The sequence below is a fragment of the Epinephelus fuscoguttatus genome, linkage group LG4 (assembly GCF_011397635.1).
Source record: "Epinephelus fuscoguttatus linkage group LG4, E.fuscoguttatus.final_Chr_v1".
Lineage (NCBI taxonomy): Eukaryota > Metazoa > Chordata > Actinopteri > Perciformes > Serranidae > Epinephelus > Epinephelus fuscoguttatus.
In genome coordinates, this window is record NC_064755.1 from 3,291,859 (window position 1) to 3,307,699 (window position 15,841).

At 43.0% G+C, this 15,841-nt stretch overlaps 1 protein-coding gene across 1 annotated transcript; it reads right to left on the bottom strand.

Moving 5' to 3' along the window:
• Positions 1-3,971: 3,971 nt before the first annotated feature.
• On the bottom strand, positions 3,972-15,726 carry LOC125887542 (zinc finger protein with KRAB and SCAN domains 8-like). Its single transcript, XM_049574463.1, has 3 exons — positions 14,983-15,726; positions 12,385-12,789; positions 3,972-5,958 (listed from the first exon to the last, which is right to left on the bottom strand). Exons 1-3 carry the CDS (start codon positions 15,125-15,127, stop codon positions 4,937-4,939), a joined length of 1,572 nt encoding a protein of 523 aa, XP_049430420.1. The 5' UTR covers positions 15,128-15,726; the 3' UTR covers positions 3,972-4,936.
• Positions 15,727-15,841: the final 115 nt, after the last annotated feature.

A 15,841-nucleotide genomic window follows, 5' to 3' on the forward strand; every position in this document is an offset into this window, starting at 1 on the left:
CCAATGTTGGCCGATACTTTAGGGACAAACACGACTCAAATGGAAACTTTGAGTACCGCTGGTTGTTTTGACTTCCTGTCACCATTCTGTGAATTTACATGAGACAGAGACAAAAAGACTTTGAGAACAGGAGACGACACAAAGCAGCTGCTAGAATCAGAGGCAATGAATTCTGAAAAAAAGAATGATAATTGTTCTCCTGAAGACTCTCCTAAGTCGTACGAACCGATGATGTGCCTATATTATCATGCAAACATTATTATTATCTTACTATATAATGACAAAAACTCTGTCTGTGTGTCTGTTCCACGTTTTTCTCCTCACTGACTTGGTCAATTCATGTGAAATTTGGTACAGTGGTAGAGGGTGATGGGAGGATGCGAATGAAGCAATATTACATCAATTGGCCAAAGGGGGGCGCTATAGCAAGCGATTGAATTTGCAAAATTTGAATGGGCATATCTCGTGCCCTTTATGTCACAGAGACATGAAACTTTGCACAGAGATGCCTCTCCTCATGAGGAACAAATTTGCCTCAAGAACCCATAACTTCCGGTTATATAGATTTTCCGCCATTTTGAATTTTTTGAAAAACACTTAAAATTGATCTCTTCCTAGGAAGTTTGACCGATCTGCATGAAACTCGGTGAACATAATCTAGGGAGCAATATCTAAAGTTCCCTCTTGGCAAAAGTTGGAAAACTGACTAAAACTGAGCTTCTATAAGGCAATGAATATTGTGGAGGGCGTGGCTCATCACATAAAGGTGTATAACATCTCAAGGGTTTCACCAATCACCATGCAACTTTGTAGGCGTATGACCACACATAATCTGAGGGGACCCCTCCATTATTGACCCCATCAAACAAAATGGCGACACTAGAGAGCTAATTTCCTATCTAGGCCTAACCAACATCGATTTTTACTAAACGTGGTAGATATGTAGAACAGGACACCTCAAGGTGACTGGAGAAATTTAACTCTAATTGGCAACTGGGTGGCGCTATAACAACAGAAAAATGCTTAAAAATGGCTAAAATGCGACCGTATCGCTGTGGCTCCCCCTGTGGCCCAATGTTTTTGTTTTTCTAATTTTTGGTATGACTAAGTCATGGTATGGTATGCTGTACATAATCACGGAAACTGTCAGTGTGTCATTCTGTCAGTCAGTCATTCTGTCTGTTCCACGTTTTTCTTCCCCACTTTTAAGTCAATACAGCTTATAAACATCTGCTTTTCAACATGCTACCTCAACTACTAATGACTACTAATGTACACTTTTAGCCCACTAACTATCCCACTATTGGCAATGGTACTACTGTACTTTCAATAAAGCAATCGGACTATCAAATTCACAAAAACTCTGTCTGAATACATTGCTCTTCTTAATGGGTTCACTGACTATTTAATCTGCAATTTCCTATGACCTGTATCCCAAACACACACCATGTGAAACTGTACATGGGCAACTGTGCACTCAGTGGGTATGAGTACTAGTCATAATTATTATCATTATTATTATTATTATTATTATTACAGTCAATTGTATGTACGTTTATTCCAGTAAACAGTGGCATTGATACAATATAATTCTGTGAATTCTGAAAGCCACAGCTACATGAACTGTCACATGCTCACTTATTTCTGTATTTGGTCTACTGAACTGCATTTGAAAGGTGACCATGATCATAAAATAGCAAGTATCAGCATCAGCAACTTACAGTTTTTATATTCAGCAAAGAAGTGGTGTAGTGGAGGGTATACACAGTTATATGGTATATCCCCAACTATTTTTTTGCCCTCATACAATATACCCATTTATCACTGAAATATATCAGAGAGTTTACCCACTGCCCCCTCAGTAACTTACCTATCTACCTGGTAGTACTCCCGTCTTATCAACTATCACTACACCACTACAGCTAAGAGTTTGAAGAAATCCCTGCTTTAAGAACTCCAGAGCAAATTTTGAAGCAGCTTCAAAACTGCTGGCATCATTTTTGTTGAGTAGTGTGCTGCTCTCTGCTGGTGACATCAGTTATTACAACTCACCAATTTCAAGGTAAATCCAAAAACACTTAAAGAGATAGTGCACCCAAAAATGAAAATTCAACTATTATCTACTCACCCATATGTCTACAGAGGCCCTGGTGAAGAGTCCTCACATCCCTTGAGGAGATCAGCAGGGGCAGCGTCTAGCACACCTAATGGCTGACGGCGCCCCAGACTAACGTCCAAGAGCACAAAATTGAATCCACATAGTACCTCCATACTGCTCATCCGTAGTGATCCAAGTGTGCTGCAGCCCCGACATAAAAAGTTGTTTCGAAAAACATCATATGAACTCTGTTTTTAGCCTCACTGTAGCCTGAAGCTCTGACTGCTTCTCTGTGATCTGTGCTCACATGTGAGTGCTTGCGCGCGACCAGCGAAAGCATGAGCTTTGCTCACCCGTGTTTACATCACGTGACACATGCACTGCAGGGGGAGACAGCAGTAACCACAGTAGCTAAAAGATAATTTGCACTACGCTCTTTTAGCAAAGGACAGCCCAACATGTCTGAAGACTTTGAAATTGAGGAGGAACAGCATTTCTTTGTTGAGCCGTATTTCTTTGAGCCCGAGCATACGGACGGAACTCAGGCTACTGGACGAAGCAGCTGCCACAGCTCATGAGCCTAACCCTCAGCCAGCCACAGAATACCGGAGTCGAGCACTGGAAACCTGGTGGTGTAGTTGTTTCAAATGCAAAGCAATGCCAATGGGTGAGGAAAGTCTTTGCTACTCAGACTGGGAATTGGCGATGCCTGCACTTGAGAATCTGGACATCAATACTGACGAGACTGCTGCTCTTCAGAGACCGTGCATCACCGATCACCCTGAGCGCGCACATGTGAACGTGGAGCGCAGAGAAGCAGTCAGAGCTACAGGCTACAGTGAGGCTAAAAACAGAGTTCATATGATGTTTTTCCAAACAACTTTTTATGTCGGGGCTTCAGCACACTTGGATCACTACGGATGAGCATGTTGGAGATAGTTTGTGGTTTCAATTTTGTGTTCTTGGACGTTAGTCTGGGGCGCCATCAGCCATTAGGTGTGCTAGCCGTTCCCCCCGCCGATCTCCACAAGGGATGTGAGGACTCTAAAACTTCACCAGGGCCTCCGTCGGCATATGGGTGAGTAGATAATGGCTGAATTTTCATTTTTGGGTGCACTATCCCTTTAAGACTTTTTTTCCCCCTATTAAATATGAATTTAGTTTGCTTTAGTATTTCTGGAATATTATCAATGAGGCATCTATGAAAAGTACACCAAACACAACATTATTGGCTCTTTCAGCTAGTTTACAGCAGCCTCTCACTCACATAGATACACATACTTCACACTCATCGAATGTGTTCTTCCTGTCTCTTTTCTTTGTCTGTGCACTAAGACGCAACAGCAGAGATTTTCCAAGTTGATCCATGTATCTTTAAATGAATCAGTGTCGGCTAAAATAAATCTGATCAAATGCAGATCTTTACTCTGTTGTGTTTTGTCCACCTCAGCCTGACAGTATAGCTAGCATTGATCTCCTTTATGACACTTACAGAGCAGCATGTCACTGCTTATATAAATGAAAATTACAGTGCTAATGTGAAAATGATTTGGGTGCACTGATGCAGCTGAGTTCTGACAGCCGGAACTTGTAGTATTGAGATCAGACCAGCACTGAGAGGATCAGGAAGAGCGTCTACCCTTGTAGGATACATCAGCTAAGTGAATTATAAGTCAGCTCCCTTCTTCTACTGCATGGTCTGCCCCAAAAACTGTACACATTTATTTTTGTCTGTCTTGAGGTAACTAACTAACAGTAACTGTGTTTGCATTCTTTCACTGTGATAGAGAACAGCGATACCAGTGAGCAGGTTTGCAGCAGAAATGTGTCTGCTGGATGTGTGTTACTTGAAAGGAGAGTAGGCCCTACTGAGCTTTTTTCGACTTCCTTTTTATTGTCCTCTTTATGTACAATCTTTACCGCCATCAGAAGCATGACAGTGAGAAAACACAAGCAGCCCAAGCCACTCGAGTCCTAATGTGTAATTACATTTTTGAGAAGACAGCTACAGGGCAATATGCAGAGTCCACACAGCTCAACCATTAACACTTCCCAGACAACAAAGCTCTGCAGCAGGACACAAAGATCCATCATTATATACTATTAGACATTTCTGTGACATTTGTTTGTCATAATTAGCATACTGATCTTGAGTTATGGCCAAAACCATGTTTTATGAGGTCACAGTGACCTTGACCTTTAAACACCAACTTCTCATCAGTTCATTGTTGAGTTCAAGAGGATGTCTGTGCCAAATTTGAGAAAACTCTCTCAAGGCCCTCTAGACATATTGTGTTCACGATATTGAGATGAACGTAAGGTCACAGTGACTTTTGACCATCGAATTCTACTCAGTTATAGTTGAGTCCAAGTGGATGCTTGTGCCAAATTTGAACAAATACCCTCAAGGTGTTCTGAAAATACTGTGTTTATGAGAATGTGTCGAATGGGGTCACAGTGACCTTAACCTCTGAACACCAAACTCTAATCAATACATTTCTACTGCCCAACTGTACATTTGTGCCAAATTTGAAAAAAATAGCTTTAAGGTGTTCTTGAGATATCGCATTCACAAGTATGAGACAGATGAGGTCACAGTGACTTTGACTTTTGATCTATGACCACCAAAATCTAAGCAGTTTATACTTGATGTGCAAGTGGACATTTGTGCCAGATTTGAAGAAAATCCCTCAAGACATTCTTGAGATATGACGTTCACAAGAATGGGATGGACGGACAACCTGAAACACAATGCCTCTGACCATGGCTATAACTGGTGCGGAGGCATTCAAATTATGGAGAACCTAAGGGTGCTCCTGGAAATAATCAGGAAGACTTTTAAGGATCTGTGGGAAAGATGACACATTTATGGGTTTTTAAATGGTTCTTTTGAAAAAACTTTCTCCCACAAGTCTCACAACCAAATGCCTTCTCTCCTGTGTGCAGTCTAACATGTCTTTTAAGATGTCCTTTGTCATTAAAACATCTCCCACAGATTGAGCAACTGAACGGTTTCTCTGCTGAGTGGCGTTTCTCATGTCTTCTCAGATGTGCTTGATGACCAAACTTTTTTCCACACAGCGAGCAGCTGAAGGGTTTCTCCTCTGCATGACTCCTGGTGTGGACAATCCACACTCCTCTCCTGTGAAAACACTTGTTACACACTGAGCAGCAGTAGGGTTTCTCTCCTGTGTGGGTTCTTATGTGTTCAATCAATGACCGCCGCTGGTTAAATCCTTTTTTACACACTGAGCAGCTGAAGGGCTTACCGTCAATGTGAATTTTCATGTGAGACAGTAATGTTCGCTTGTGAGTAAATGTTTTACCACATACTGGACAAAGAAAGGATTCCAGGTCCATGTGCACAGTCATGTGACTGTATATACTTCTCTTGGAACAAAGTATTTTACCACACACAATGCAAGTGATATTTTTCACACTTTGAGAACTGGTGTTTTTTAAAGCATTTATATGAGACTGAGCTTCTCTGGTCTCACTGCAAATGTCATCACTGTCATCAGTCTCAGCCTCAGAGGAGACTGAGGTGTTGTCACCACAAGCTGAATCTACATTTCTGGTTGCTTCTGATCCTCCACGGTCCTCTCCATCAGCTGCTGTTGTCATCTGGTCATCGGTTTGTCTGTGATGAAGCTGTGAGGACTGTGCTTTGCCTTCATCATCTTCTGTCTTCACAGAGACAGCAGTGAATGGGAGCTTGATATCATCTTCCTCTAGTCGTTGAAGCTTCTCTCCCTCCTGACTGCTCCACACTTCCTCCTGTTCCTTTTTAATGTGTAGGGGCTCTGGGTCCTGCGGCCCACAGAGAACCTCATCTTTACACACCAACAGATGCTCGACATCTACAGGGAAGACAGAAATACAGACATTAGAAAAAATGTGACTTTCTCCCCTGTAGGTAGATTTTAGATTTGATGGGCTATTTTTCATATTTGAAGCAAGATTTTTTTTTTTGTTTGTTTGTTTCAATCTTTTAGTTTTAAAATAACAAAAAAAGGAACACGGCCTGAAGCAAAAGTTTGGGCACCCTGCATGATCAGTACTTAAGGGACAGTGCACCCAAAAATGAAAATTCAGCCATTATCTAGTCACCCATATGCTGATGGAGGCCCTGGTGAAGTTTTAGAGTCCTCACATCCCTTGCGGAGATCAGCGGGGGGGAACGGCTAGCACACCTAATGGCTGACGGCGCCCCAGACTAACATCCAAGAACACAAAATTGAATCCACAAAGTATCTCCATACTACTCATCCGTAGTGATCCAAGTGTGCTGCAGCCCGACATGAAGAGTTGTTTGGAAAAACGTCATATGAACTCTGCTTTTAGCCTCACTGTAGCCTGTAGCTCTGACTGCTTCTCTGTGCCCTGCATTCACGTGTGCGCGCTCAGGGTGATCGGTGATGCACGGTCTCTGAAGAGCAGCAGTCTCGTCAGTACTGATGTCCGGATTCTCAAGTATAGGCATCGCCAATTCCCAGTCTGAGCAGCAAAGACTTTCCTCACCCATTGGCATTGCTTTGCATTTGAAACAACTACACCACCAGGTTTCCAGTGCTCGACTTCGGTATTCTGTGGCTGGCTGAGGGTTAGGCTCATGAGCTGTGGCGGCTGCTTCGTCCAGTAGCCTGAGTTCCGTTTGTATGCTCGGGCTCCAAGAAATACGGCTCAACAAAGAAATGCTGTTCCTCCTCAATTTCAAAGTCTTCAGACATGTTGGGCTGTCCTTTGCTAAAAGAGCGTAGTGCAAATGATCTTTTAGCTACTGTGGTTACTGCTGTCTCCCCCTGCAGTGCACGTGTCACGTGATGTAAACACGGGTGAGCAAAGCTCATGCTTTCGCTGGTCATGTGCAAGTACGCACTCGTGAGCACAGATCACAGAGAAGCAGTCAGAGCTACAGGCTACAGTGAGGCTAAAAACAGAGTTCATGTGACGTTTTTCAAAACAACTTTTTATGTCGGGCTTCAGCACACTTGGATCACTATGGATGAGCAGTATGGAGATACTATGTGGATTCAATTTTGTGTTCTTGGATGTTAGTCTGGGGCGCCATCTGCCATTAGGTGTGCTAGACGCTGCCCCCGCCGATCTCCTCAAGGGATGTGAGTACTCTAAAACTTCACCAGGGCCTCCATCGGCATATGGATGAGTAGATAATGGCTGAATTTTCATTTTTGGGTGCACTATCCTTTTAATAGGTCCCCCTTTGGTGAGTATCACAGCTTCTAAACACTTTTTGTAACCAGCTAAGAGTCTTTCAGTTCTTGTTTGGAGGATTTTCACCCATTTTTCCTGCAAAAAGCTTCTAGCTCTGTGAGATTCTTGGGCCGTCTTGCATGCACTGTTCTTTTGAGGTCTATACAGATGATGCTGGAATTTAACTGAACCCATTCTTCCCTCTAACTGTGAAATGTTCCCTGTGCCACTGGCTGCAACACAAGCCCAAAGCATGATCGATCCACCCCTGTGTTTAACAGTTGGACAGTTGTTCTCTTCATGAAATTCTTCACCTTTTTTCCTCCAAACATGCCTTTGCTCATTGCATCCAAAACATTATATTTTAATTTCATCAGTCCACAGGACCTGTTTCCAAAAAGCATCACGGTTGTTTAGATGTTCCTTTGCAAACTTCTGATGCTGAATTTTGTGGTGAGGACACAGGAAAGGTTTTCTTCTGATGATGTTATACTGCTAGCAAATATCATTACTTCTTGTCTAAAATGATAACTTACATTATAATTATATCATCACTTCCATATACAACCCAGATTCCCAAAAAGTTGAGATGCTGTGATTTTCAAACTGACAACTTTATTGTTTTTTGTTTTGTTTTTTTGTAAATGCACATTTATTCTGAATCTGATGGCTGCAACACATCCCAAAAAAGTTGGGACAGAGTCATGTATACCACTGTGGGACATCACCTTTCTTTTAACAACACTCAGTAAGCATTTGGGAACTGAGGACACTAACTGTTGAAAGTGGAATTCTTTCCCATTCTTGCTTGATATAGAACTTAAGTTGCTCAGCAATCCAGGGTCTTCGTTGTCATATTTTGTGCTTCATAGTGAGTCACACATGTTCATTGGGGAAAAAAATTGAAATTGATTAATTTTGCATTGCACTATAATAGAATCTGCTTGGTATTGAAATTGTTGTGTGGTGTTGTGTTATCACTCAATGTAGGGTGCATTTCCTTAATGAGGTACATCCTTTGTGAGGTTCTGGGTTTAAAACAAACAAACAACTAAAAGACAAACAGAAAAAAACACAACTAACTAAAACTTGACTGTCAATCTTACATGCCAGGAGAGAGACCTGGCTGGCACCCCAGAAATAACAAGACAAACCTACACTGAACAAATTAAAAATAAAATAAACAAAATAAAATGTATACCTCAAATCACCACAACACCTCCATACCATCACAGATGCTGGCTTTGAACTTCGTGCTGTCTACAATCTGGATGGTGCTTTTCTTCTTTAGCTTGGAGGACACAACGTCCATGATGGACTCGTCAGACCACAGCACACTTTTTTTTTAAAGATATTTTTAGGGCATTTTTTGCCTTTAATTGATAGGATAGTGAAGTGTGAAAGGGAGAGAGAGGGGGAGTGACATGCAGCAAAGGGCCACAGGCTGGAGTCGAACCCAGGCCGCTGTGGCAACAGCCTTGTACATAGGGCGCCTGCTCTATCCACTAAGCCACCAACGCCCCCACAGCACACTTTTTGACTTTGTCTCAGTCCATCTCGAATGAGAAGTCAGTAGTGGTGCATTTGAGAGTCTGAACTTGCATTTGTAGATGCAAACCATTGTCAGTAAACTGTGTTTACTGACAATGGTTTTTCAAAGTGTTCCTGAGCCCATGTAGTAAAATCCTTTATACGGTCATGTTGGTTTTTAATGCAGTGCAGCCTGAGGGGTCAAAGGTCACAGGTATTTAATATTTGTTTCCAGCTTTGTCCCTTACATGCAGAGATTTCTTTGGATTTTCTTAATCTTTTGATGATATTACAGATTGTTGATGATGAAATCCATAAATTCTTTACAATTCATTAAGAAAGGTTGTTCTCAAACAGTTGGACTGTTTGCCCACACAGTTTTTCACAAAGTAACCATCCTTCCTTTGAGGATGCCTCTTCGATACCCAGTAATACAAAATAATTTCTTACCAGTTAAGCTGGTTACCTGTGAAACACTTCACAAGAGGTGTTTTTAAGCGTTTCACAACTTTCCCAGTCTTTTGTTGCCCCTGTCCCAACTTTTTTTGGAACATGTTGAAGACATCCATTTTTTTTCTTTTCAAGATGGCGCCGCCCGAGTGGCAGCTGGTTACAGTAGCTCCGACCCCATTCTGTCCTTTAAGTGTGTTTTTTCGTGGTTTTTTTTTTGTTATTTTTTTATTCGCCAATCTCACTCGTTCGTGTTCAACAACGGATGCGCAACTGCTGAGATTTGTTTTATGCTTTTTATTCACTTCTGGACTGTTTAAAGTGACTTCTGGAGAGCCATTCAGCCACGGCTCGATTGTTTAATACCTGTACTCGTGTACTCCCCAACGAGAGACCGGAGATGCCCAAGGAGTTAAGGAGAAGGAGACGGGATGCAGAGCTGGAGTCAATTGTCGGGAGTGGAAAAGATGGTACAAACCATCTATACTGTCCGTTATTATGGGGAATATGAGATCTCTCTCTAATAAGATGAGTAAGATGGAGGAGCTCACGGTGCTGACCAGACTGCAGAGGGAGTACCGGGAGTGTAGCATGATGTGCTTCACGGAGACCTGGCTGAATGAACTCACTCCAGACTCACACGTAACTCTCAACAGATTTCAGGTGTCATGGTGTCACCCGGGGTACATCAGTGTTAAAGAGCGGTGCTGCACCAGGGACATAGAGCTGCTAGCGGTTAGCATTTGACCGTACTGCCTCCCGAGGGACTTATCACAAGTCATCACGATAACGGTGTACATCCCGCCGTCGGCTGATGCTGCAGCAGCCTGTGAGCTCTTACACACTGTTGTGTCTCAGCTCCAAACATAGCACCCCCAGTCCCTCATCCTCTCCTCATGACTTTAATCATGCTTCCCTGTCCTCCACCCTCCCCACGTTCACACAGTATGTGGACTGCCACACCAGGGACTGCAGAACACTGGACTTGCTGTTTGAAAACCTCAAGAATGTATACAGCTCATCCCCCTCCCCGCACTGGGCTGCTCAGACCACAACCTGGTCCATCTGTCCCCTGCTTACATACCCATGGTGAGCAGACAAACCCCCACCATTAGGTATGTGAGGAAATGATTTGAGGAGACCAGCATGGCACTGATGGACTGTTTTGGAACAACTGACTGGGGAGTGCTGTGCAGTCATGGGGAGGACATTGACAGTCTGACTGCATCACAGACTACATAAACTTCTGCGGGGAGAACACCAACCAACACCAACTCCAACAACAAGCCGTGGGTCACCCCTGATCTGAAAGTGCTTCTGATCACCACAACCACACCGTGGCCAGACATCATTCTGTGGCCCACGTCAGCCCGAACAGTGGTAATGGTAGAGCTCACTGTTCCATGGGAGGGAGAGATGCAGGCAGCCTTCGAGAGGAAGAAGGACAAATACATGGAGCTGGCACCTGAGTGCAGAGAAGCAGGGTGGTCAGCCACCATCCACCCTGTTGAAGTCGGCTGCAAAGGTTTCATTGGAACATCTGTCCAGTGCCTTTTGAAGAGTGTGGGAGTGGCCGGTCCAGGGCTAAAGAAAGCCCTCAAGGAGCTGGCAGATGAGGCAGAGCAAGGCAGCTTCTGGCTTTGGATAAGAAGGAAGGATAAGGCGTGGGGAAGGCAAGGGTCCTAGGTCAGCTGCAGGGGACAGTAGGGAGATGGCCCTATCTGTTGCGCCACCGCTGTGAGATGTTCCGGGATTAATGGAGCGAAACATCAATGAAGGGTGGCTCCTGGCTGATGACACTGCAGCTGACCCATTGGCACCATCAGAGGTGCCACAGGCAGCGATGCCCAGTAGGTAGTCCATTACCTGTGCTTACACCTGAACGAGAAGAAGAGGACTTTTAGATCAGGGGACAAAGAAGAGCTGAAGAGGGTCCAGAGGGACCTTAAGAGAGAATTAAAGAGGGGCAAGGACAGCTACAGGAGGAAGTTGGAGTAGCACCTTCAACACAACAACATAAGAGAGGTGTGGAGATTCCTGAACACAATCTCCGTCTGTGATGTGATTGGATCCAAATCCATGTACTTCTGTACTTCCTTGACCAACGGCTGGTTAGCTTTGCCTTACACCCACCTACACTGGAATTGCTGTTCCCCGAATTGTTGTCCGTAGTACAACAGAAAAGGAAGTGTTCAGTGCATCGCAAGAAGAGATTAAAATGGATATAATTTCATTTGATTCAGCTATATTACAGAGCTGCAACGTCCACAAGATTGGAGAAATTAAGGATTTACAGCGACTTTGTCTAAAATTCCTTACGCAGGAGAAGAGAGATGTTTTGGCCTGTTTACCGATGGGATACGGTAAAAGTTTGATTTATCAAGCCTGGCCCACTGTAAGCTGTGCCTATGGCAACGCTGTCATGTGGTTTGGATATCCCCGCCCATTTCTATTACAAAATGAAAGACGAATGTCCCCAGACTACCATTCTGAAATAAGGGAGGCTGGTCATGTGAGACTACACCATAGATATCATAAACAGTAGATACCTCGTTGATGGCTTCGGCCCGTTTCAGCAATGTGTCAACGTCGCTGCCATCTTGGGGAGGTCACAGCCGGCTGGCTAGTACTGTTGTATGGAGATAAGTCTTCAGCAAACTTGCTGTGCTCACTCAAAAGCCTCCAAGTGTAATTGGGTGCCGGTCCAAAAAATTACAGCAAAGCAGAAAAACCCGACAGCACTCACTAATAAGTATAATACTTTTTAATATAGTGGATTGCACAACAGCAGTCGAGTGGACGCGTTTCGGCTCATAGCCGATCTCAGCGTTAAATGGTTTGTGGGCATGTGTCCCTTTTAACAGAAACCAGCTGGTTCAGATTAACATTAAAAACAATATAAATATGGATCATTCATAAATGCAACCTCAATGATACATCGAATAGTCTAAATATAATTAAAAAAATGGAATAATAGAAAATCTTGAAGCACAAAATACAATACAGTATCTACCCATGTCACTGTGTCGAACTGAATGGGATTAGAATACAGTAGAAGAGCCTGAGAACAACTATGATCAGTGGGTACCAACCTGCTCTGTGTAACCGAACTTCAGGCTTTAACACAGCGTCCAGCAGTTTACGCTGACGGTCGATGTCTTCATTTGAGCGAGAAAGTTTCTTCTCATACTCCGTCACTGTTCTTTCAAACAGCTCAACTATCTGTTCAACAGCTGCAGTAAGATGCTGCTTCACCAACAGTCCATCAGCTGTCTGCATCTTCTTTAACTTCAGTCTCGTAAACTGAAGCTGTGGTCCACTCTCCACAGAGACAGCATTGACCGGGAACCCAGTGACATCATCTTCCTCCAGTCCTTGAAGCTGCCCTCCCTCCTGACTGCTCCACACTTCTTCCTGTTCCTCTTTAATGTGTTGGAGCTCTGAGTCCTGCTGCTCAGAGAGAACCTCTTCTTTACACACCAACACCTGCTGGACGACTAACATCAGATAGAGAGAATAATGTTTAACTTAAACGTGTAAAAGAGCTATACTTACAGCATTTATCTTATCTATCACACACACACACACACCCACACACAGGCATAACAGCAACCCTCTTCTCAAGCCTCTGCACTATGATAGGTGCCAGTATTGACTGACAGGCTTCACAGCTTCTAAAACACAGAATCCTCTGGGAGTGAGATGTTCACTGAACTTTTGGAAAACTCAACAACTACCATAACAGACTTTTTGCTGTTGCTGAACACATTCTTAACAGTAACAGAATCCATTCCCATAAAATCACATCACCCTGTCCGTTACACTATCCATCAATCTGTGCAGACCTCCTATTATAAAGAAAGCCACATCAATCAGTGAAATCTGAGCAAAATCAAACCGCCAACAAGTAGCCTGACACTGAACACAATATAGCCTAGCGGGGGCCACCTAATGTCAGTCTGCTGCTGTCATAAGTCAGTCACCATCCAATCCTTTTCATCTAGTGATTGCACATCATGGACATCAAAAAGTTTTTCAAGAAAACACCATCTGTCGTGTCGTTAGCAGCTGATGATCTGCCCAACACTATTTCAGGTTGGTGATTGATTTAAAAGCTGACTTTTTTGGCCTGGCCTGCCCTGGCTCACCATGGTGACTCAAAACCACTGCCCTTGTGTAGGCTAACAAACTGCAAACAAGCTGACAACAAGGCTATAGGCTAGCATAAGTTGTCATAAGATCTTATGAAATATCGCTTGATGTGAAATTGAAACCTCATCTAGCAACATTAGATACTTATTATACCAATTTTGGTTATAATGTCAGAGAAGTCACCATTATAATCCATTTTCTAGCATAGACATCTTTGTCTTACTGTATTGATGTTGCAAATAGTCTACAAAAGCATAACATTACCTGACGTTATGTCCACCAAAGATTTTAGAAAAGTAACTTAACTTATTAAAATAAAATATCCTTGGTTGACATGCTGTTTCAACTCAGATTTTATTTAAGTAGAATAGAAAGGTTATATTTGCTATGTTCTCATTACAAGTTTGTCTGCTTCCATCCTATGCATACCATCTGAAGGTTAGCGTCGTAGCAAGTGGCTTGCGTCACGTTCTGGAAGCCCCTGTTCCACAGCTGATTAAATTTTGACCCCTTTCTTTCTGTCACTCAACCACATCCAACATAAAGATGCAAACAAAGTATTAACAATGCATTGGTTAACAATATGTTTGCATTGTGTGTTGATTTAATAGGCTTCTTTCAACATTATTATTTTCCATAAATCAACCTAGTCCACTGTGCACAATTACAGATTGAATGAAGGCAAAATTTTTCCCACCTATCCACTGAAGCTGATATTTGGTATTAGATGTTAGATAAGATATTATATTAGATTATAAACAATGCACTGCATTAATTTTGACACACAGATGAGTCAGGGGAAGTCAGGGAAGAGGAGGAAGATGATTCATAGCAAGGGGCAGCAGGTAGATTATACGGTAACTTAAATCTACTATAGGCCAGTCTCATATTTTAAGTCTAAATTTTGGCATTATAATTCCCTTAAAAGTCGCCTGAAGCCACCATTTAAGGAGTTGTTTTTCAAAATTTTCTCCCAGGGGAATATGCTCCTGGACCACCCTAGTTAGACTGGGTTTAAGCCCTGGATGTCTACAATGTCTGGCATCGCCCCTGATCATGGCAACTACCGAGAGGAAGACCAAAAAACTAATTCTTGTGTCCCCGAAATCAAGGTGCTTATGGGTGAAATGGAGGTTAGAATGCGCACATTGTTTTGTGGCCAGTGGGGTTAGTTAGCGTACATAAATGGTTGAGGTAAAAATGACTATTGACTATATATTCACACTTATGATCAGAAAATGGAAAGCCAGACATTTCTGAATCCTGTCACTTGCCACAGTCTGGGATCATCCAGCTGCGCACCGTGCTTGCCACTGCTGACAACACGTGTCAGCAGCATACAGTCCGAGTCCGACCCTCTCCTTTGGGAATGTGATGGTGAGACAGCGCTTATGAAATATTGAGCAGTATTTGATTTGAGATTTGAGTTGACATATATTTTACTATCAAAAGGTGCTTATGGAAAAGTTATGGGTCACTGGCACAAACACACTGCTGCATCACATCTTTTGTTGTGGGACTAAATGCATGCTACATACCTGTACCGTCTTCCAGCAGTCTGCACAGACGACCAATCTCTTGTTCATACTCTGTTATGGTTGTTTCAAACAGTCCAAGTATCTGTTCGACAGCTGCAGTCAGCTGCTGCTTCACCAACACTCTCACACTTTGGACTTTACACATTTTTCACACCATGAACGGCTTTGTGCTCCTTTACAGCTTCACGAGTAAACACAACAATTGAAATATAGTCCGGTCTGTTTACTGTCAGCAAGCTAACTGTAGCAACGGCTAGCTTTGTAGGCTAACGCCACTGAGTCCAGATGCTACACTATTAAGAAAAATGGAGGCCAGGTCGAATTTATTTATACTGGTTAACTCCTGCTGTAGGCTTTATCAGATAGCTTTCAACGAAAGTCACAATAAAAACTTCTAAAGCCTCACACTCCTCCCACTTGTTCTTCTTCTTCTTCTTCTTCTTCTTCTTCTTCTTCATCCTCCTCCTCTTGTGGGAATCACAAATCAACTGTAAAGGTGCATACCGCCACCTACTGTGTAGGACTGGGTAGGCTCATGGTATTAATGTATCTGAACAGACTGTGCGTTCCAGTACCCATACTATGGTATACACCAGGAAAAGATTTAGTATGTCGCAATCAGTTACCGCCAAAAAAAACTTCAGTAACGAGTATTGTAATGCACTACTGTCCCTAAATGCAGTAATCACATTACAGTAACTAATCAAACACTTAAGTCGTTACTTGCTCTACATAAATTCATCATCCACTTACTTAAAAGTTAGTGACGACGGGCTTCAGACTGTTGTCAGCGGGTCGTCCTCCGTGTCCAGCCGGTCAGCGGCGAACACAGATGTGGGAATGAGCCAGAGGATGGCAG

Coding starts and splice junctions, on each gene's coding strand:
- LOC125887542 (XM_049574463.1), bottom strand. CDS start 15,127: ATGTGTAAAGTCCAAAGTGTGAGAGTGTTGGTGAAGCAGCAGCTGACT. Junction 12,790..14,982: donor ACTGCTGGAAGACGGTACAG/GTATGTAGCATG, acceptor ATCTGATGTTAG/TCGTCCAGCAGGTGTTGGTG. Junction 5,959..12,384: donor AGTTCGGTTACACAGAGCAG/GTTGGTACCCAC, acceptor TCTTCCCTGTAG/ATGTCGAGCATCTGTTGGTG.